General features: G+C 47.2%; 1 protein-coding gene across 1 annotated transcript in view; it reads right to left on the bottom strand.

Moving 5' to 3' along the window:
* The window catches only part of CCDC60 (coiled-coil domain containing 60), a 164,566-nt gene that overhangs the window by 46,017 nt on the left and 96,030 nt on the right, over positions 1-22,519 (bottom strand). Inside the window, exons 3-4 of the mRNA XM_007464871.1 lie at positions 12,274-12,444; positions 3,654-3,761 (exon numbers count right to left, since the gene is read on the bottom strand). Of these exons, the coding sequence (XP_007464933.1) occupies positions 3,654-3,761; positions 12,274-12,444 (279 nt within the window). The remainder of the gene's footprint in view (positions 1-3,653; positions 3,762-12,273; positions 12,445-22,519) is intronic.

Here is a 22,519-nt window from a genome sequence, read left to right as displayed (position 1 = left end):
GAGGGAGGGAGGGAGGGAGGGAGAAAGAAAGAAAGGGAGAAAGAAAGGGTCCCCAGAAACATGCTTGATAGAAATCGCTCCTTTCTCATAATGATTGTATGTCAGGTCAAAGCACAATACCTTGGATTTTGTCAAATTAAAAGAGAAAGCATTTATTTTCTTAAATGTGGGGCATAATAGATGAAAACGCTGACCAGGGTGCACAAAGCCTGCTTCTAAAATCCCTGTGCTCAGAACTCTGGGGGAGCACCTAGCGGTCAGTGCATCTGAATAGCCCTCTCTGTTGAAACTGCTGTACCAACCAGAATACGAGTGGGAGTCAACATCCCTGAGAAAAAAACAACGTTTTTTCAAAAGTTTTACTAAGAGAAATCAGAAAATGCTACAAAGCACCCCATGCTGACTGCCAAGGGCAAACCCAGACAGTGGCTGCAGGCACTGTTTTGTTGCACAGCCGCTCAGGCAAGGGCTGTAAGGACAGGCCAGTCATCTCCGAGAGGAAAGGAGGGGCTGTTCTCCTTCCTACAGACTGTGCCCCACTGCTTTTTTTAAAAAAGATAAAGGTCCAGTCTTCCTTGGCATGACTGAATTGATCCCCATACAGTCAATTCAGAATCTTCAGCTGGTTTTGGGATCAATCGCACTGGGATTGAAGGGAATGACCAGGCCCGGATCCACCTCGGCTGACGTGAAGACTGAGAATTTGAGAACTGACCAGGGGGGCTCTGCCCTGATGCCTCTTGGTAGAATGATGATAAAACTGCTCGGATTCTCCCCTCCTCCCTGCATCCATGCACTTCACAAGGTGATTCTGCATCTCTCTCACCAGGCGGTAGAATCTTTCTTTTCCCCATCGTTTGTATCTGGGCAGGCCTGATGTCTTTTTTGCCCAACAGAATGGGGTGGAAAGGTCCTTGGGTCCATTCTGAGACTAAGCCTTAAGAGGCTTTGAGTGCTTAGGCTCTTGTCCTTGGAACCCTTCCTGACAGCCACGGAACAAGCTCGGCTAGCCGGCTGTATGAAGACAGTGACAGCCACTCCTGTCACCCTAGCCAACAACCAACCAACCAACCAACCAACAGACCTGGGCATGAGGCCACCCTAGATGGGCCAGCCTCCAGCTTACCACACACATATGCAAGCCCAGCCAGGACCAGCTGAACTGACGCGGACGAGCAGAGCCACCCAGCTGACCTGCAGACTTTGAACAAGAATAAGTGGTTGCTGTTTTAAGCCACTCCACCGCGAGGTGGTCTGTAATACAGCAATAGATGCCGATACAATCATCAAATGCAGCCAGAGCCTTTGAACAGCCAAGGAGAAGAAGGGGCAGCCTTCGATCTACAGAAGGAGCGTGTGCCTTTGTTTGCAAATAAAACTTTATTGGAGTACAGGCACATCCATTCATTGTAGCTTTCCTGCTGTGACAACAGGTAAAGTACAGTTGACCCTCTGCATCTGTGGATGCAGAGGGCCGACAGCACTACCCCATTTTATATTCATAAAAGACTCGAGCATCACAGATTCTGGTATCGGCAAGAAGGTCCTGGAACCAATCCCCCGCAGATACCTAGGGATGACTGTAGTTGCGAGAGATACCATCTGGTTTGCAAAGCCTAAAATATCTACTGTCTGTCCCTTTAAGAAAAAAAAGCTTGCTGATCCCTGGTCTAGGGCATAACAAATAGTAACAACCACCACTGTGATAATCACCACCATCACCATCACCATCATCGAACAAACCTGATACAAAGGACTGACTTAAGAGTCAGGAGATCAGAATTCCTGTAGTGAGCATTTTGGCAGGTTCTGTCTTCTCTCTCTGGGCTTCAGTTTCCACATCTGGCACTTAAGGAGGATGAGCAAGAAACTCTCCAGTCACTTCCACAGTTGATTTAAACCTCAGTTTGCTCAGACCAAAGGAAATGGGGGTGGGGCCTAGGAATACGCATTCTCGCAGGCATCTCCTTATTTTGCTATCCCCGCACCCAAGCCCAGAGCCCCAGATGATTCAAATGCAAGTGAAAGCCTAAGAACCACTGATTTACACCATTTGGTTTCAGAGGGCTTGTCCGTGGAAAAGAAAGGCAAAAGCGCAAGTGTTTCCATGGGACGTTATGAGAAATTGCAAAGACTGCTTTGGCAAGGAGATGTTTTAAGAACATCAAGCTGAGGCTGCCAGTTGGAATGTCCCTGAACAAATAAGTCTATGAAGAAGCCAGTCATAATATTCATCAAAGGGAGATAGGAGGAAAGTATGGAGTGGGGCTCATCAAAAGCTGAAATATTAATAAGGGATAGGAATGTGTCCAAATACATGGTGGTGGTGGTGGTGGTGATAGGGATGATGATGGTGATGATGATGATGATGATGCCCATGGTGTTGGTGACGGTGCCATCTTCCACCCACGAACTAAGTGCTCTTACTAAGGATCTGCCATCTTGTCTTACAGTTTCACTCTTGCATTATTTTACTCTTCAAGTACAAGAGACTTGGCTGTCCAAATGTATCACTAGCTCCTCAAAGGTAAGGCCTTGGGATATACCTTCTGTGTCGTGTGTGGTGGTGAGAGGTCAGGCTCTGCAGTGAGACACACTTGGCTTAAAACCCCAGTGCAGCAACACACTGAGCTCTGTGACCTTGGGCAGGCTAGTACACCTCTCTGAGATTCTGCTCTCTCACCTGCAGGGATGGGATAATAATACACCTACACAAAAGGGCTGCTGAGAGGACTGAGACAGTGCCCACCGAGCAGTCAGTAGTACTATTTTTATTGTGCACACTGTAGGGGCCTAATAAATATTTGAGCAGACAGAATCCAGTGCACCATGTTCACTGGCCTAAAGTAGTTCTTATATGGGAGGGCTGGGGGTATGGGTGTGATTTTGCCCCCAGGGGGCATTTGGCAATCTCTGGAGACATTTTGGTTGTCACAGCTGGGGAGGGGGGTGCTCCTGGCACTAGGGGGTGGCGGCCATGAATAGCGCTAAACATCCTACGGTGCACAGGACAGTCCTTTCCAACAAAGAAGTATTTGTCCCCAAACGTCAATAGTGCCGAGGTTGAGCAATCCTGCCTTACAGTCAATTTCTATCTCTGTGCCTGAAATCTCCCAGTTGAAAAGTGCTAACTAGTGAAAAAGACAAAGCTGGGCTTAGAATTCTCTGGAACAGATAGGAGGGGAACAAGGTGTCAAGGTTTTGGAAAGCCCAAGTATTCTTTGGAGGGTTGGTTAGCCCCTGTCACATCACGCAATGAAGAGTTTGTGCCTGGGGTCGGCTCAGAAGGCGGCAGGGGCTTCTCTGGGAAATAGCTCCTTGAGTCTTGGGGAAAACATGTCCCCGGAGCCCTGGGTGAGACATCTGCTAGGCACATGCTGCAGACAGATTTTATCAGGCTTTGCAAACTATTTGACATTAGTGTGTCTGGTGTGGTAAGGGATGGAATGACTCAGTCCCAGCTGGATTGCCACTTAGCTCTAAGCCCCCATGTTTGCCTTCTGTTATTTTTAACACCACATAACACTGCTGGCCCCAGGCTCCCTGTCCCTTTTCAAGAGGACAAAGGAACAGCTCGACAGCTCCCAGCTGTTTGAGTCATTTGACTTTGGCTTCGCATGATAAGCAGATGAGCCAGAGGTGGGACTACTTACACGTGAGCCTCAGGCAGCGAGGGCGCAATGATGCAGCTGTGCACGGGGGTGAACGGACACAGGAGGACTCCCATCCCCACCTTCTTCATCTTCTCGTCCCCGTTTGTGCTGAAGGTGAAGCGGAATGAGAGCAGCAGAGTGAACGGGCAGGAGCTGTTTTAAATGCCCTCTTCTCTCGCCAGGGGTTGTCTGGCAAATATCACTGGGCACCTGCTATGGGCCAGGCAGTAATTCCCGCTGGAGAGGTGAAGGTTCTAGATGCAGCCAGTAAGCAGAGCATATTAGACCCCCTTCTCTCATGGAACACATATTCCCATGAAGGAGCAAATAAGATAAATCGGGCAGCTGTGTGGTATACTGGTATACTAGACTAGCGGTCGGATATGTTTTGTTATCTGGCTAGACAAATATTTATGATGTTGTGGGACATTCGGTCTATGTCATGACTACTTAGTAGCAGGAAAGCCATTGACAGAATGTAAGCAATAAGCAAATGGCAGGGTTCCAATAAAACTCTATTTACACATGATTCACTCTGTTATAAAGCAGAAACTAACACACCATTGTAAAGCAATGATACCCCAATAAAGATGTTAAAAAATAATAAAAAAAAAAACCCTCTATTTACAAAACCAGCCTGGGGGCTGGATTTGGCCCATGAGCTGCAGTTTGCTGACCCGTTCCCATCCCCACCCCCACTAGACAGTGATGCGTGCTATGGGGAGAAAAAAGAGAAGGGGGCTCAGAAGGGCTGGGAGAGCTGGGGCTTGCAATTTTCAATAGAGTGATTGGGGAAGTTATCACCGAGAAGGTGACATTTGATAAAAACCTGCAGTGGAAGGGAGTGAGCCATTCAGATGTCTGGGGGCAGAGCATTCTGGAGAGAGGGAGCGACAGGTGCAAATGTCCTGAGGTGGGACTGTGTTTTAGAGACGGCAAGGAGGCACGTGTGGCTGGAGTGAGCAACAGAGAGAGAGGGAGGGAAGGATGGAGAGAGAATAGGGGACTTGCAGACCAGTGCGAGGACTCTGGCCTTTTCCCTCAACGAAAGTAAAGGACTCTGAGCTGAAAGAGGACATGATGTGACCAAGGATCCCTCTGGCTGCTGTTTTGAGAATGGCCGATGGTGGGAGTGGAGGGCAAGGAGACCAGTGAGAAGTATTACAATAATTTCAGCTTGAGAGAGGAAGGTGGCCGGCACCCAGGGTCCTAGCGACAGGGGTGGTGGGAAGTGGAGATGGCGGGTGCACACAGGGCAGGAACTGCCTTGAGTCAGCGGCTCTTATTTGCGGTCCTTTCCTTAAAGGGGCTTCTCCCAACTCTCCAGACTGCTGACTCACTGGCTGGATGAACCAGCCGTGAGACGTGGGGATCTCGAGCTTCAGGCGTGGGCACAAGTGTGCCCCCAAAGATCAGCCACGACCAGGCGTACCTCTCTGGAAGCCCATCCCCTGCCCCACAGAGAATACAGAAGCTTCCTCTGAAGCCAAAACCATCTGGGGGAAGCGGGGGTGGGGGTGGGGGGAAGGGATGCTTAGAGAGGAGAGAAACAGCCCAAACAGGCAGCTCATCTCTGAAACCATTGCACATTTACCCAAAAAAGATTGTTTCAAAGTGAAAAATATTAAGTTACATTTAATACCACAGTTAAGTTTTTCTTTTCAGCACCATCATGGAGTAAGTCATTTCAGTCAGAGAAAACGGGGTTTGTTTGTTTTTTTTTCCTTTTTGGCTATGTGGGTCACAGGGTATATATTTTTTGCCCATGACCAAATCTAGCCCATAGACATGTTTTAATAAGCCTACTGTGTGCGTAATGGAATTGATTGTCTATATTTTAAAATTGGGAGATGTCACAGAAAGATGGAAAAGCTTTGGTTCTTGAAGACTTGAAAGTTCTTGCCACTCTGAGTAAGAGCTGGGTGAGGCCCAAGGTCAAGATTGCTGCCCACTTTGCACGAGGTGTGTGCCTCCTGGGTTGCCTGAGACTCAAAAACCCGTGGCATCTCAGTCCCAGCTTGCCTTACATATTTATGCTACCAGTTTGCTCCTTTAAAGCCTTGTAGTTTCTCAGCCTGAGTACTTTAATACTGATTGAATCATTGACGGGTTCCCTGATTCATTCACGTCTACCTGTATCTATGGAACATCTCTGCGCTGGGGGCTGTAGGTGCGGTGATGGACACAGATCCAGCCCAGCCCCTCCCCTCCGGAGCTTAAGAGCCTCCTGGCGGCTTTACGCAAACACAGCTGTGATAAGGCTGAGCTGGAGAGTGTGTGGTGCTTTGACAGACCCAAACAGAGAATCTGGCTGAAATGGAGCCAGGGAATACTTCCCGGAGGGAGTTGTGTCAATTTAGAAACATGGGCCTCAAGTTTCTTCTAATGGGAAGGTGGCTTTATAGCCCCGATTCCCCTGGAATCTTGGCTTTCTGAGTGCCTGGGCCAATAGAATGTGTCAGAAGTGGTGTGATGCCAATTTCTGGGTCCCGGCTCCAGGAACTGGCAGCTTTTCCTTCTTATGTCTTGGGATGATCACTCTTAGCACCCAGGCACCACCATGCTGGGAGGAAGCTGGCAGCCTGTGAAGAGACTCATAGGGAGGAGGACCAAGACTGTGGGCTCTCAGTCCTGGATGAGCTCAGAGCTGACAGCCAGCCCCAAGGTGCCACCGTGTGCACGAGCTCTCTCGGAAACAGACACTTTGAGCTGCCCCAGCTAGTGCTGAATCCCTCCCCACTTAACCCTACTCAAATGGCAGATTTATGAGTGAAATAGATGTTTGCTGTCTTGAGTTAATAGGTTTTGGAGTGGTTGCTCACAGCAACAGTAACTGGAACAGAAGTAAATATTGAGCTGAGATCTGCAGGCTGAATGGGAATTCAGTAGGCAGAGGGCGGAGGGAGAGGTCCTGGGGAGGAGGGAGAGGGGGACAGTGTGGCTGGAGGGGAAGCCAAGGGCTAGCCCATCCAGAGCCTTGTAGCCCCTGCTCAGACTTTTGTCTTTATCTGATAAAGAATGGTGGCCACTGAGGATTTTAAACTGGGAGTGGTTTACATTTGGAAAGCTCGCTCTGGCTTAGCATGGGGAAAGGAGCCAGAAGAGGTGGAGGCAGCCATTAGGAAGTCACCTTCCTCCTGGGAATTTGAGGACAATCTTGGGGTCACAGAGCTAACTAAAAAATAGGACCAGAACCTAGGTCCCCTGCTTTCCATTTCCACAGGCTCTTTTTTCAACCCTAGAGCTGAGGAAACCACAAGCCAATATGTTGGCATGCCCAGGCTTACTGGCTCAACCCAGTGGTCTAGAATACGGGGAAATTAACCCAGCTTTTACACTCCTTAATCTCTTGTTTTATGTCTCGTCTCAACTGCAAACATAAGACAAATTCTACCTGTTGTTTTTTTCGCCTTTTTCAGCCGAACCTGCAGCAGAGAAATGAGGTCAATGAACACAGTGGGAAAGACTGCTTGCAGGCCGGAATCTTTGGGGACATGCTTGATTTTCTTTTTCCCCTACATAGTTGGTCAGACTTAAAACTTTGGTCTAAAAGAACTTATCCTATGGTCTTAGATCCGGGGGCGGGGGGGGGGGGGGGGGGGGGAATCCCTTTTGCTTTTAGAATGCACAGGATCAAATACTGTGTTAAAAAAGCAGTTTCTAAATGAACACTTGTATTTTTGACAATTCTGTGATTGGAATTATATTTATAGAACATAGCTCTTACATGTGAGATGCCTTCTACCCTGCCTGGAAATTAAGATTTTTAGCCATAGATCTGAGGGTTTTAAGTAATTGAGGGCCAGAGAGATCAACTTCATTTCACTGCATAATAATAGCTAGCAATTACTAAGCACGTCTCATATGCCAGGCTCTGTGCTAAGTGTTATTTCTTTTAATCCTCATAACAAATTTGGGAGTTAGGTACCATTCATAAGGGTGTAGACAGAGAAGGCTCAGAGCAGCACAGCGACCTGCCCAAAGCTAAACAGTTGTATGGGGGAAGTCTGGACTCAAACCCCAGCCCTGTGCTCTTAACCACTACTCCCTACTGGTAGGGAGAATCTCCCAGTGCTATTTTATAACCCCTGCCGCCCCCACCTGCATTTGACGGCTATGTTGCAATAATAGCCTCCAGTTTTATTTTAATGACCAGCCTTGCACAGCTCATGGAATCCACTGGATAAGTCATAACCAGACCAATGTCGACGTGAGGAAAGATCTCATGCATATTTAAACTTATTAAACTTTAAATATACCATGTCTTGCACACTGAAACATGGATCGGAGAGGGAAGAATTGTGTTCTGTGACCATGGATTAAAAACCCCACGCAAACAAGGGCAACGTTACAACCAAACTATTTAAACAGTCACGGGAGGACCTTTACAGATGCCACCTTCCCCAGCGCCTGTTTGTTTGCCCAATAATCTGAGCAAAAAGTTCCTGCGAAAAGAGCCACTAGTTCGTTCCTTCTCTTTATTCTAGAGAGAGGCTGCCAGGTGACTAGTGCCCCTAGAGGGACCAGACTCAGAGAGGGTCATCGGGCTCTTAGATGACACTAAGGGCAAAACTTGCGCTGAGCTCGTGGGACCTTCACGGAAAGGGTAAGAACGCCTCGGCTCACTGAGTGGCTTTCTCTGTATCCCGCGCCTCTTCAAGGTCCCGTGAGGACACTTCAGTGGGGTCCACTGAGTGGCTGGATGGAGGTGGCTCAGGTCATGACTTGCCTGCTTCTTTTTTTTTTTTTTTTTTCATTCTGAAAATCATATTTCTGATTTTGGCAATAGATAACTCCACCACACCCTCCTTCTCCAGCCCTGGCCTTTCTAACCAGACGTGCGGGCTGCAGGATTTCCGGCGGGCTGATACAGATGGGTCTAACCATACCTCTTTTTTTGTCACCCACTGAACTGCCATTCAGCATTAAAGATCCTGCTCAGAAGTCACACTTCTGGGGATTCTTTCCAGATTTCCTTTCCACCCCCTAAAGTTGAGCGGGCGGACATTGAGAAGTAATAGAAAAAAATACATATATTGGTCTCTGCCCTCACTTTCTGGCACTGAGCTCCTAAAACCCTTGGAATTTCCTACGTGATAAAGAGTACCAGGGGCATCTCGTTTTAATATTTGGTCTTAGACCCTGGATCCTGACACAGAGCTCCCAAATCCCTTGGAATTTTCTGGGTGATAGAGGTGTCCTTTTCTGGGGAATGGGGCAACTCTTGGTGGGCTCCTGGATAGCTTTAGGATGGGGGCTGGTCGCCAGAAAGACCAAGCCATGATTAGAAGCTTGGACCTCTCAGCCCCACCCCCAGTCCTCTGGGAAGGGGAGAGAGGCTGGAGACTGAGTTAATGACAGAGCATGCCTATGTGATGAAGCCTCCATAAAAATCCCTGAAGCACGGGGTTTGCAAAGCTTCCGAGCTGGTGATCACATCCAAATAACGGGAGGATGGCACTCCCCAACTCCACAGGAACAGAAGCTCCCGTGCCTGGGTCCCTTCCAGACCTTACCCTACGTACTTCTTGATCGGGGTGCTCATCTGTACCCTTTATTATGTAATAAAATGGAAAATGTAAGTCAGTGTTTCCCTGAGTTCTGTGAGCCATTCTAGAAAATTATCAAACCCAAGGAAGGGGGTCATGGGAACCCTGATTTATAGCTGGTTGGTCAGAAGTACAGGTGGACAACCTGGGACTCGTGATTGGCGTCTGACATGGGGGCAGTCTTGTGGGACTGAACCCTTAACCTGTGGTATCTGATGCTAACTCCAGGTAGAAAGTGTCGGAACTGAATAGGATGGTAGGATGCCCTGCTGGTGTCGCAGACATTTGCTTGGTGTGGGGGAAAACCCCACACAACTGGTGTCAGAAGTATGAGTGTGATCATGGTGTGAGAGTAAAGGAGAAACACATGGGAGGAGTGTTTTTCCTTTACAGGCACACTTCAGGGCACTTGAGGTGCACCCCCATGGTACTGTGTTGTGGCACCGCATGCGGTAGGGACTGTCCCTCAATCCTTTTCATATCTCCGTGCCATCAGAAGGCCTGCACGCAGTAGGTCTTCAAAATACAAACGGTTGGCTGTACAATGAGAACAGGCCTGGGTCAAGGTAGTCTCCCATTCTCACCCCTACACTTACTTGGAAGCCAGGATAAAGGTCCAAGTCATAATGCACTAAGGGGCCACAGATATTTTACTGAAGATCTTCTGGGGAAACTGAGGAATGGATTTACATGTCACACTATGAGGCAAAACCTCAAAAAAACCCTCATTAGACATCTCTGTTCTCGCCCACTGATGGTTGCCTTTCCTCTCTTCTCTCCTCCAAAGGGTCCCTTCTGCTCACACTCTCGGCCTGTCTCCTGAATGTCTCCATTCTATCTGTCAGGGAAGCCTCTCTGCTCTTCCTGTCTATCTGCGTATTCACTTGAATACACTTGCTCACCAAAGAAAGCTTCTCCTTGGGATGCTCACTCCTTGGAAGGCATGTGGTGGGGACTGTAAATCATAGATATTCTCTAGTCTCAGAATGAATGAATGAGTTAATAAATGAACGCACAAATGGTAAGCTAGCTTACTTAGACCAACCCACTGGGTAAAAATAACCAAAAATGCTGGACAAAATATTTTTTTAGAAAGAGTGGCAAAGGGACTTCCCTGGTGGCGCAGTGGTTAAGAATCCGCCTGCCAGTGCAGGGGACATGGCTTCGAGCCCTGGTCCGGGAAGATCCCACATGCTGCAGAGCAGCTAAGCCCGTGTGCCACAACTACTGAGCCTGCGCTCTAGAGCCCGTGACCCACAACTACCTGAGCCCGCGCACCTAGAGCCCGTGCTCCGCAACAAGAGAAGCCACGGCAATGAGAAGCCTGAGCACCGCAACGAAGTGTAGCCCCCGCTCACCACAACTAGAGAAAGCCCGCGCACAGCAACGAAGAACCAATGCAGCCAAAAAATAAATAAATTTTTTAAAATAAATAAAAATAAAATAAAAAGAGTGGCAAAGAGCCAACAAAGAAGTGGGAATCTCTCGGCCAAAACTAAAGAGAGACTGGAAACCAGAGAGGTAAGGCGGCCTGGGAGCTGCTTTGGTCCTAAGGACATTTGCCAATTTAGAAAAGGTTAACTTTCCTTCTAACAGCTTCCCAGGGCAAGGAAAGAGCATAGCCCATGGTCTGCACAAATGGGGAATCAAAGAGAAGACCCTTCTTACAATAAGCTGGGATTCCCAAGGGCCAGACTTTCAGGGGAAAGGTGACTAGAAATATACCAGCCCCTCATGGCCTCACACTCAGGGTTCCCACCAGTCACCGGGAACCTTGAGCTTTAAGAAGACCTCCAACCACTAGTGTCCAGCCCCCTCACCTCCCACGTCAGGGCCTCACAGACCAGAACTCCCTCTTTTTTTTTTTTTCCATTAAGTTGAAATTTACATAACATAAAATTGTTTTAAAGGGTGCAATTCAATGGCATTTGAATTGATGGCTGTACAACCAGCGCCTAAATCTAGTTCCAGAACATTTTCACCAGCCCCAAAGGAGACCCCACACCCATTAAGCAGTCATTCTCCATCCCACCACTTCCTCAACCCCTGGCAACCACCAATCTGCTTCCTGTTTGGGATGAACCTCAAACAAACTATGGTAAGTGAAAGAAGCCAGGCACAAAAAGGTCCCATATTGTATGGTTCCATTGGTAGGACCATTGCTTTTAAGACGTACACATGCATATTTCTTTACGTTAACGTTGTGAAGAATTTGGGAAATGGTGCGTCACCTGCTGTGGATTCCATTTCCTCTTTAGCCGGCAACATGTCAATTTGGGTTCCTAAAAGCAGCCCTAGCACAGTAACTCTCAACCTTGGCTTCACATGGGAATTATCTAGGGGAGCTTTAAAAAGTACTATCCGGGGGCTTCCCTGGTGGCACAGTGGTTGAGAGTCCGCCTGCCGACGCAGGGGACAGGGGTTCGTGCCCCCGTCCGGGAAGATCTTACATGCCGCGGAGCGGCTAGGCCCGTGAGCCATGGCCGCTGAGCCTGCGTGTCCAGAGCTTGTGCTCCACAATGGGAGAGGCCACAACAGTGAGAGGCCCGCGTACCACAAAACAAACAAACAAACAAAAAAGTAGTGTGCAAACACATTAAGGGAACTCAGAGTCCAAACGGGCTCTGGAGGTGGTTGGACTGAAAATCTGGGAAGGATCAGGAGAGGGCAGCATTTAAGCTGGGCTTTTAATGATAATTAGAACTTCAGTTGGAAGCGGATGTAGACGGAAGAGTACTTAAGGCCCAGAGAATTTTTAGGATTCTCTATGTATAGTATCATGTCATCTGCAAACAGTGACAGGGCACCTCCGGGGACCAGCAAGATTTCTTGGGTAGCTCTTGGCACTGGATGTGAGGACAGACATATGTAGTAGAGAAGATACCTCACTGAATACCAGGATGTGAGGCTGGAGAGGTAGGCTGAGCCAGACTAAAAGAAGTCATTAGACACCAGCCTAAGAAGGGGTTCCCCATGTGAGACAGCTGCCACCCCTCAACCCAACCAGGCAGTGTTCCTTCACAGTGGTCCTTCCCAAGACCACTGGCGCCACGGTGATGGTGTCTACTTACGTCAAAAGAATATCCCCATACTGGCTATCTGACATCTCTTTGGCTGGCTGGAATATATTTCTTTCTTCCTCTTTGAGTTTCTGAAGTTGTTGTTGCTTCTTTTTCAATGCACTCTCCTTCCTCAGAATAGTAAAGTATCCACGGCCAGTCTTCACCCACTGAATCAAGATGCTGGAGAAAGAGAGAGGAAGATGAGTTGGCCATCAACGCAATGTCTTACTGTCTTGGGACTGATAATCCATTGAAGGGCACTCTCATGCCCAGTAGCAGGAGACCTCCTGCCTTTAGAATTCCAAAGTCACAGAGACCTAAGCTTGGATTATGGACCCACCTCTTACCAAAGACCTTGAACAAATTATCTAACCTCTCCTGGTTTCAGTTCCATCACTCCATAAACATTTATTGAGTGCCTACTATGTGCTAGGCACTCTGCTATGTCCATTGAAATGAGCATAATAATTCACACCCCAGAGAATTAATTTAATTGGCAGTGTTTTTATTTTGTTTTGTTTTTCATGGTGTGTCTCAGATTCAATGAAATGCAGTATTTGAGTTTCTTATACATATGTCACCGGAAAGTCACCAGCAATCTTTTTCTAAATTTAGACCCTGCTTCTCAGCTCATGTAAAGTTTTCTGAATCTCTGTGCTACACGACACATGTGCATCCCAGCCGGTCACTGGCAGGTGCGGATCAGACATCATCTGCCCAGCCCATATTCTCGTTACAGCAAAACAGTCTCTCAGGTTCCTCATGTATAAAATTGTGCAAAACCAAATGAATGTGTACGCTGGTGGAACACAGTGAAACCAGATCATACAGAACTGGCCCTGAATTGTCCATTTGGGCTCTTATTTTTAAGTTTAGGGATGCAAGCTGTTGATCTGAGGTGGAATTCATATTTGAAACAAAAATGTGCTTCGGTTTTGCTTTCAAGCTTCTGAAATCCACTCATCAAAGAGCATCCGGAGGTTGCCAGATAACCTGATAGAACGAAAACCGTAACCATGAGCAACCCCTTAATTTCACAGGGGAGGATTTTCTTGATGTGGCACAAACAAAGCAAATGCAGAGCTATTCTGGGAGCTGGGGCTGACAGCAACTGTTTTTTCGTGGTTATGTTACTTCACAGAGACTCTTCCGCTCAAAATGTGGTTCATAGGTCAAGACTGACGTCACACATGCACCACAAGGGTGTGAAATGACATGACTCACATTATGAGGCTTTCTGGGCTCTGAAGCAAGTCTGCAATCAGCTGAGGGAGCAGGGTCGGGGGTTGGGGGGAAGGGAGGGCCGGCTTAGGGTTTTCTGGGAGTGGGGCTGGGGTGAGGGGTCCCTTGTTTGAGTGTGGTCTCAACTTCCCACCAGCACCAAAACAAGGAGCACCTTGGGTTTCTTATCAGCTTTTGCCCAGATGTGGGGCAGAGGGAAAGGGTGGGGAGGAGGGGGGCGGGCAGCTCAAATGTTGTCAAAGGTCGCACGTCAAAAATGGAGTCAGACTCTTCATTGCGTTAATTCATGCCCAATTTCAAATGTGTGAGTTTGCCTAAATAGCTGCATCATTATTAACCATTCAACAAAAATGTAATGAATACCCGCTGTGTGTCAGGAGCTACTCTAGGTGCTGAGGTACAGCAGCCAACAAAACAGCTCACAACATTCTTGTCCTCATGAAGCTCCTACTCCAGGGGGTGGAGACAGACACTAAACAGAGTGAAGTGTAGGTGACACGCTAAGTTCCAGGGAGAAGCATAAAGCAGGGACAGGGGAGAGTGAGAGACAGGGGTGGGGTGTGGATTGGTGCCATTTTAAATTGATGGTCAGCGAGGGCCTGGCTGAGAAGGTGACATTTGAGGAATGACATAAAGGAGGTGATGGAGTAAACCATGCAGATACCTGGGGGAAGGGAACAGCATGTGCAAAGGCCCTGGGCAAGTACAACTTTACATACAGAAAAGTTTCGCTTTCGTTGAATAAAATGTTATGTGACATCACATAGTACAGTTTGTGCTCCTGAAAGATTATATTTGTCTGATTTAGATACTGGTCTTCTATCTAAAACTTTTGTTTAACAGAAAGGATCTGCTCTGAAAAAGGAAGGAAGGAAGGAAGGGAGGGAGGGAGGGAGGGAGGGAAGGAGGGAGGGGAGGGGAGAAGGAAGAAAAGCACTGCTGTGTCCCAGACTGGGTGCTACTCTAGGAAGCAATAGATGTTACCACTTTATTAAGAAGCTCATGTCTATTAACTCCAACTAACATCCTCAAGTTCTGAGCCCCAGCAATTGGAGAGGTCTGCCATCGGACCTCAGTGAGACTTCTCAAGCGCATCCAGGGTGCTTCTGAGATGCAGCAAATCATCTGGATAAGAGGCTTTTTCAGTGAACGAGGCAATGTTGTGGTTTCACATCTGTGGTAGAACTTAGCCCTGTAGCTCAACAGTTCTGTGTTCTGCCCTCCGGCGAGTCCCTCACTTCTGGGTGTGTGAGTTCACTTATTTATCCTCACAACAGCTCGACCTTGTGGGCACTGTTGTTATCATTTCCATTTGCAGATGAGGAAACAGGCCCAGAAAGGTGAGGTCAGAAAAGCTGGAAAGAAGCAGGTCTGGGGTCTGAACCCAGGTAGTGGATTCCCCTGTGGGGTCGGACTACAGAGTCTGCTGGTTTGTAGGAGGTCAGGATGTTTCCACTGGGGAGTCTCACCAGCTTGTCCTGGAAATCCCTGTCCTTGACTTGGAGATTCTATAGGCCACCAGGTGTCCTTGGCTAACTTGGGTGGCTTGTCATTGACTGGTCGGTGTTAGGGGCTCGCCTTTACCTGTTGCCCAGATTCTCTCTTGGAGTAGAAGGCTGTCAGCAAGGCCTCTCAGGTCCCAGAACAGACCATATAGTCTTCAGAGGCAGAGGGTGGGACCAGCACTGAGAAGTCTCATGTGTGATAACTGTGCACAACAGTGGGAGGGGTTCCAGGGACCTGGAGCTGACCCAGGCAGTATGGTGGGCTTTGCGTTCTGATTTCACTGTGTAACTGAACAAAAGCCTTTGTCTTTCCCTGCAGAAACTGTAACCAACTAGATCCTGAAATGCACGTGTTATGGACTGAATTGTGTACCACCCCCTAGCCAAATTCATAGGGTGAAGTCTCAACCCCCAGTACCTCAGAATGTGACCTTATTTGGAAATAGGGTCACCGCAGATGTCATTAGTTAAGATGAGGTCATACTGGAGGAGGGTGGGTCCCTATGCCAATATGACTGGTGTCCATATAAAAAGGGGAAATTTGGGCACAGACACATAGGCAGAGAGAAAACCATGTGAAAATGAAGGCAGAGATCAGGGCAATGCTTCTGCAGGCCAAGGAATGCCAAAGATTGCCAGCAAATCAGCAGAAGCTAGGAGAGAGGCATGGAACAGATTTTCCCTCTCCGACATGAGAAGGAACCAACACTTCTGATACCCTGATCTTGGACTTCTAGCCTCTGGAACTGTGAGACAATAAATTTCTGTTGCTTAAGCTACCCAGTTTGTAGTACTTTGTTACAGCAGCCCTAGTAAACTGTTAGAGCATGATCAAATATCTAAGCCTACACTCATGGAACAGCCCAACTCTTTATTTTCTTTGACTGCAAGGGTTAACGAAATCCTTATTAAATTAATTTTATAATAAGTGACAGGCTGAAGGTCATGCCACAGTAAATAAAAGGGACCTGAATATTATGTACCAGGCCCTGAGCTGGACACCTATTTTGTGTCAGATCCTGTTCTAGGCAGTTATGATGTGTCAGGTTCTGTTCAAACACTGGCACTACAAAGGCGAACACATCCTCAAAGAATTCACAGTCTGCACCTCTGCATCTAAGTTATCTTATTTCTACAAAAGTAGAAATTAAGAGGTTGTTAAGAGATTTATCTGACTTCTTTATGCCCTTATGCCAAAAAGGATTAGGAGCAGAAAATTTTAAAAGTGAGAAGGGCAGGAGACATGAGAAAATAAGAAAACAACATCAGGTAAGACAAGTATCGAAACCCATGACACATGAGCTAGTGCACAGATTTGGCCCTCAGCATCCTAGCGGCCAGCACAAAGAGGGAAACACAATCCCTCATGTGATTCCTAATGACCAGGAGATTTTGAAACAGCTGTTCAGGTGATGCCTAGCCATTCCTGGTGGAAGAAGAAGAGATTTCTTTCAAGGATCTGTATAGGGACGACACTGAAAAGCGAAGTCTGCAACAAACCTCTAGATGCGGGTAGGGATAAATGCCTCTCTTACTGATTGACTCACAGAAGAGCATCGGGGAGTTGGTGTTGGCAATTTGAGGAATCTAGCAAGTTTTCTGGTAGAACTGCAGCCCCTTTCAACCAAGGCAGCCAGACTCCTAGCAGTTAGATCTTCTGGAAAAACCTGGTTGAGAGATGAACAGAGGTGGTGGTGTGTGTGTGTGTGGGGGCCGGGGTGGGCAGGGGTTGTCTGGGCCCTCAGGTCAGACCCACCATCCTATTCTGGGAACTTCAGGCTGCGGGGTGTTCGTTCCGTGCACCGTGAAGTGCTCCCCTGTTACTGCAGAGGCCCATTTAAAAATGCTTAGTATTTTAGCAAACTCTCATTTAATTCCCTTGTATGTTCCCTCCATTTTCTTCATCATTATTGCTGATTACCAGGCTATTCGCCTGAAGGGAGCTATTTGCAGGGAAGAGCAGTTTTCGTCTTTAAATCCACTCACCCGGGGCCTCCTGTTCACTGCTTTCCGTGATGTAAAACTCCCACGGCTAACATGGCAAGAGGAACGATGGGGAGTCAAATAATTAACTGCGCCAGGCAAATGCAGGAAGAAGCAGATTAAAAAATGGAAAGTTTCCTCTACCCAAAGCCACTTCCTCTTAACCAATGCATGCGGGTAGGTTTTCACATTTGAGGGACATATGTTCTCTGTACATTCACCAGCCTGTGTGAGCTGATGAATGAAACATTCGCAATATGGCAATAGGAATAGTCTTAGTGGGGCTGAGCTGAGCCACACCAAAGGGGCAGGTTTCACTCCCAAGCACCTTCAGACCTGAGGGCCAGTGTACGCCGTGGTCAGCCTTGGAGGGGCCAGCCTCTTAGATGGGGTCTGTACTTTGCCACTCCCTTAGGCAGGTTTTAAACCTCTCTAAACCACAGCCTCTTCATCTCCAAATGAGGAAAAAAGTGATTCTTGCCTCAAAGGGCTGTTGGGAGGATTAAATGACAGTGGATGTAAAGAGTTTAGTGTAGTGTCTAGTACCCAGGACTCAATGATTGGGCGCTACAATTATTACTGCCAACTTGCTTAACAGTCCTGAGAGGCTGGTGCGATCTGCAGTTGAGAAAATAGAGGGAAGAGGTTAAGTAAACAATGAGGGTCATAGTAGCTGGGAAGTGGCAAAGCAAGGGTTGGGAGCCAGCAGGGATGATTCCAGAATTTCTCTCTCCATCTGCATGCTGCAAACACAAGAATATTCAGAAGGAAGCTTTAAAGCTTTGAGTCTATGCATCTCTGGGCTGTTCTTATTGTGCAGAGTTCACCTCTAGGCCCACAGAAGAGAAGCTGGTGGCTTACACTTTCCTCCTTTAGACCATGTTTTACCCAATCCAAGTCACCACCTGTGGCAGATAAGGTTATCATTCGGCAAATACTCACTCCCTCCCCCATCCCTTATATTCAGGGGTGGAATGTTCTCCCAGCATCCTGACTTTGGACTTCACCATATGACTTCTTTGGCCAATGGGGTGTTAGTAGATATGACTTGAAAAGAAGCTTGAAATAAGCTTGCTCAGTTGGGTCCATGACAAGAAAAAAACCCCAGTATTTCGCTGAACCCAGAAGAATAAGAAAGGCATGGAACAGACCTGAACCCAGCTAATCTCAACCTAAATCAGCCAAACCCCAGTTATCCCACAGACACATGAGCAAGGAAGAAATACTTATTGAAAGTCACTGAGTTTTAGGATAGTTTGTTACACAGCATTATGGTGAAAATCGCTGACCAATACATCATTTGTTATAAGAGGTGACATTATTTTATGAACCACAACGAAGGAAAAATCCATGCCAGTTCGATTAAAACATGATTGTACACTGCATCTCCAGTTCAGAGATGTTAAAATGTGGGGAAAAAATGTGCCTATTAGATATAAAATATGGCATTAGGAAAGAAATTGCCTCAGACCTGAGAAAAGATCTGGAACAGAACTTGGAACATAAAGGTAATTAACAGCCCCTTCAGAGAAGTATCTAGCAATTTTCTGATATTCTCTGATGAGACTGAGAGTCCTTCCTGGGGTGTTAGATTTACCCCCATATCTGGCCTGTCAGACTTGTAACAAGGCTGTTAATCTTTACTAGTCATCCTACTCTTGAGTGATGCTATCCAGCTGCTTGTTACTCGAAGTGTGGTCCCTGGACCAGCAGCATTAACATCATACAGGAGCTTGTTAGAAATGCAGAATCTTGGGCCCCCCTCACACCTCCTGAATGAGGATCTGCATTTTAACAGGACCCCTAGATGACTCATATACATATATAAGTTTGAGTTGCACTGGTCTAGCTGTCCTCTCCCCTCTGTTAAAAGATACACTTTCCAGAAAGAAATCTTCGAACTGGCTTTATTAGAAGCCCAATTCCCTTCCTACAAGTTTGAAATAAGACTTTGTGACACACACTAGCAGTCAATTCATCTCAGAAAGTTCTTCAAGCACAGCTGTAGCAGCCATTCTCACTCTTTGAGGGCACTCTGCTTCTCAGGAGTCTCCCATTACCTGAATCAGCAGCTCCATCCCCAGGGCCCTAAAGGAAACACGGACTGACAGTCACCTAAAACGGACAGCCCCAGCTCTTCACAGGGGCCTTGCAGGAAGCTGTGAGTACTGGAGAGTTGACAGGCAGCGAAAGAAATTCACGTTCCACCTTTCTATTATGGGGGGCATGGGATTAACCACCGCAAAACACTTTGTTAAGAATCAACAGCCCAGATGTACTTAAAAACAAAAAACAAAAAAACACAACTTTTAATGGTATTATGGCTCTGCATCCAGCTGCTTTTCACTCACATTTTCTGTCTCTGCCTGCAAGAAATATGGGACTATAAAGCCAGGAGAGCTTCCATGGGGGAGGAAGCATGACATTAAAATGAACAAACACTCCTGGCAATATCCGATTTCAGAGATGTCCTGTGCTCGCAGAAGAGAATTGCCTACATGGGAAATTTTCCCTTAACAAATTTTACTGTTTTTCCAATAATGGCAAATAAATCAGTTTCTTCCCAGATTGTGGAGGCTGAAGGCTTGGAGAACCCATTTCATCCGGCTGGCTCATGTCTGGCTTTGTTAGCCCACCCAGACATCGATTTCAGAGGAGAGGGCAAACACGATGGAACCGAGGGAAGGATCTGAAACACTATCCTGAAATTCTTGAGTTTTCAGGCAACCCCTACAGGCAAACTAATAACCCAGCCTTAGCTCAAACGCACCAAGCAAATATTTTGCATTTAAATTCCCGCATTAGAATGCCCTGTTTATACAATAACTTAATAAATCTGCCTGGCTGCCAAATTGACAAGAAGGTGAGAATCATTCATTAAAATGCAAATGCAATTGAGATGAAATTTGGAATACATTTATGACAGTAATTGAACTTCAGTCAACTGTAGGCAGGACACAGATTCTGAACTACCTCTCAGACAAAAGGACATGTTGCGTTATCAACACCCCCGCCCCGCCCCCCCCTCCGCACCCCAAGTTAATATCTCTGTCAGCATGCAAATTAAAGCCATTTCCTGAGGGCCAATGATTTGCAATGGAGGATTTCACTCTTCTTTATAGGACAAGATTGCCAGAGATAAAGGTCAACTGCATACACAAAAGATTGCTCTGGTAGCATATTGTGTACACAGCAAATTGATTGCAAACATATTCTGAGTGCTTACTGCAACTATATTCTCATTAAATCACATCTGAACATCTCTTTACTCTCCCTGGGTTATTTGCTAATTGTAATGCCTAACAATGGGAGATTCGCCAAGTCAGGATTTCACCTCTCAGATCAAAAGTTTCAGATGGATTTCTCTCCTGTCTGAATGACTCAGCCCAAAGACGAGGCCCAGTTCAAGGGTTCTTTTTAATCAGATGGAAGAAAGATGCTACTGAGACTGTGATAAAGACACAGCAAAATTGACTCGCAAGGGAGAAGTCGCTTTACCTGCTTCCGTTTTATTCTCTCTGGCTCCTTTGCAAAATTCACGTGGCATTTCTGAGGTCTGGGCAAACAGTGCACCTGCACCTTAGCAGACGCTGTTTGAGTCGCAAGAAGGCACAGCCTAGAGTCTTTCTTTGGCCACAGGCCACAGTCTTCCTTTGCTATTCAGAAGTGACCTTAGTGGCAAAATACAATTCATTTCACCTGTAAAATGGAGAGATTGCTTTTGTCCCCTTCATCCCCTTCATATTCATTAATTCATAATGAAGTGATGTCCACTCTATTTCCTAAATGTCACTAGACTGACTTCCTGTTGCCACCACCCTAGCCAGAAACCATCTATTACTCTAAGTAGCTTCCTACCTGGTCTTTCTCCTTCTCAATCCATTGTCCACCTGGCTGTCACAGGGCTCTTTCTGAAATGCAGACTCATTCCCATCAGACTGTTCCAAACCCTTCAGTGGCTTCCCACTCACTGCTCTCAGGATGAAGTTCAGACTTTCTCCCATGGCAATAAGTCCCTCTAAGATCTGGGCTTTATCTCTAACTGTTAGGGGAAACACTGACTGAAACCGCCCACCCTGGCCAGGCACCACAGTAACCATTTGCGTGAGCTGTTTTACGACAAGAGGCCCTGGTAAGGAACCCGGAACTAACAAGCCACCACCAACCGGAAGAACTCGGGAAAGGTCAAAAGGAGACACCAGTCCATATGCCCTACAAACCTCCCTGAATCCTCCCCGCTGGAATCCATCTTGGCTGAGTGATGCATGCGGCCACCAGGAAGGACCCGAGTCAGAATGATTGGCCAGAGACTGACCCAGAAACTAATCCTATCACCATAAAACCCGGGACTGCGAGCCACGTGGCAGAGCAGTCTTCCTGAGATCCCTTACCCTGCTGCTTTCCGCCCGGGCGCCCCTTCTCAATAAAATCTTTTGCTTTGCCGGCACGTGTGTCTCCTCGGACGATTCATTTCCAAGTGTTAGACAAGAGCCGACTCTCGGGCCCTGGAAAGGGGTCCCCCTTCCTGCAACATAACCACTCATCCAGTCATTCATTTGTATCTCTCTACCCCTCAGAATCCTATGATTCTGCCTCTTCCTGTAGCACTTCCTCTCCCTTTTCACTTGCTGACTCCAAGGCTTTGGAAAAACTGTCAACTGTTGACCATTCAATACTGCTACTCCCTCCTTCCCTCCAGCTCGAGGCTAGGTCAAGTGCCTCCTCTGTGCCCTCACAGCTCCCTGTGTCTATGTGCTCCCCGTCACTGCACTCGTCCCACTATATGGCAATTGCCTAGTTCCTTGTCTGCTTTTCCCACTAGAAAGCAGACTCCTTGAAGACAGTGCCTGATAAAGAGCAGGCAGTCAGCATTTACCGGTTTTCCTTCCCTACCTCTCGCCCTTTCTCCCAATGGCAGAAAGTGCCATTTCCTGAGCTTCCTTAGTAAAGACCACATTATCTTGGACATCAAATTCCTAGATAAAAAGTCGACAAAACAAAACAACAACAAACAAAACTACATTTTCCAGCTGCCCTGGCAGATAGGACAAGCCAGTGAGGTACAAGAGGAAATCGCTGGGAGGGACTTCTGGGAAAACTCTATAAAGGAGGCTAACACAGCTGGGTGGCATATGCCCTTTGGTCCCTTTTTCCTCTTCTTCCTTCCTGCTGCCTGGAACTTAGCTACAATGGTTGCAGTGCCAGTAGCCACTGTGTGAGCATGAGGAAACCCTGCAGGTGGAAGCAAACACTAAGGATAGTGGATTAAAAGATAGAAGGAATCTGGGTACTTCCCCCAGAAGGGAAACCTCTTTTATGTGAGGGAGGTAAGCCTTTACCTTGTTTAAGTCATGGTAATTTCAGGGCTCTGCTTGCTAGGCAGTTGAATATAGACCCCAACTGACAATCTCTCTTAGTCTCTGTCTCTGTTTCTGTCTCTGTCTCTTTTTTCCTTGACTAAACTGTCATGATTATCACGTTTGAAATGCCATCATCTTGGCTAAATCACTGGCCGTGGACTAGGG

This window comes from Lipotes vexillifer, unplaced genomic scaffold (assembly GCF_000442215.2).
Source record: "Lipotes vexillifer unplaced genomic scaffold, Lipotes_vexillifer_v1.1 scaffold2030, whole genome shotgun sequence".
Classification (NCBI taxonomy): Eukaryota; Metazoa; Chordata; class Mammalia; order Artiodactyla; family Lipotidae; genus Lipotes; species Lipotes vexillifer.
The sequence above is the reverse complement of the archived record's forward strand: the minus strand, read 5'-3'. Positions and strand labels throughout refer to the sequence as shown.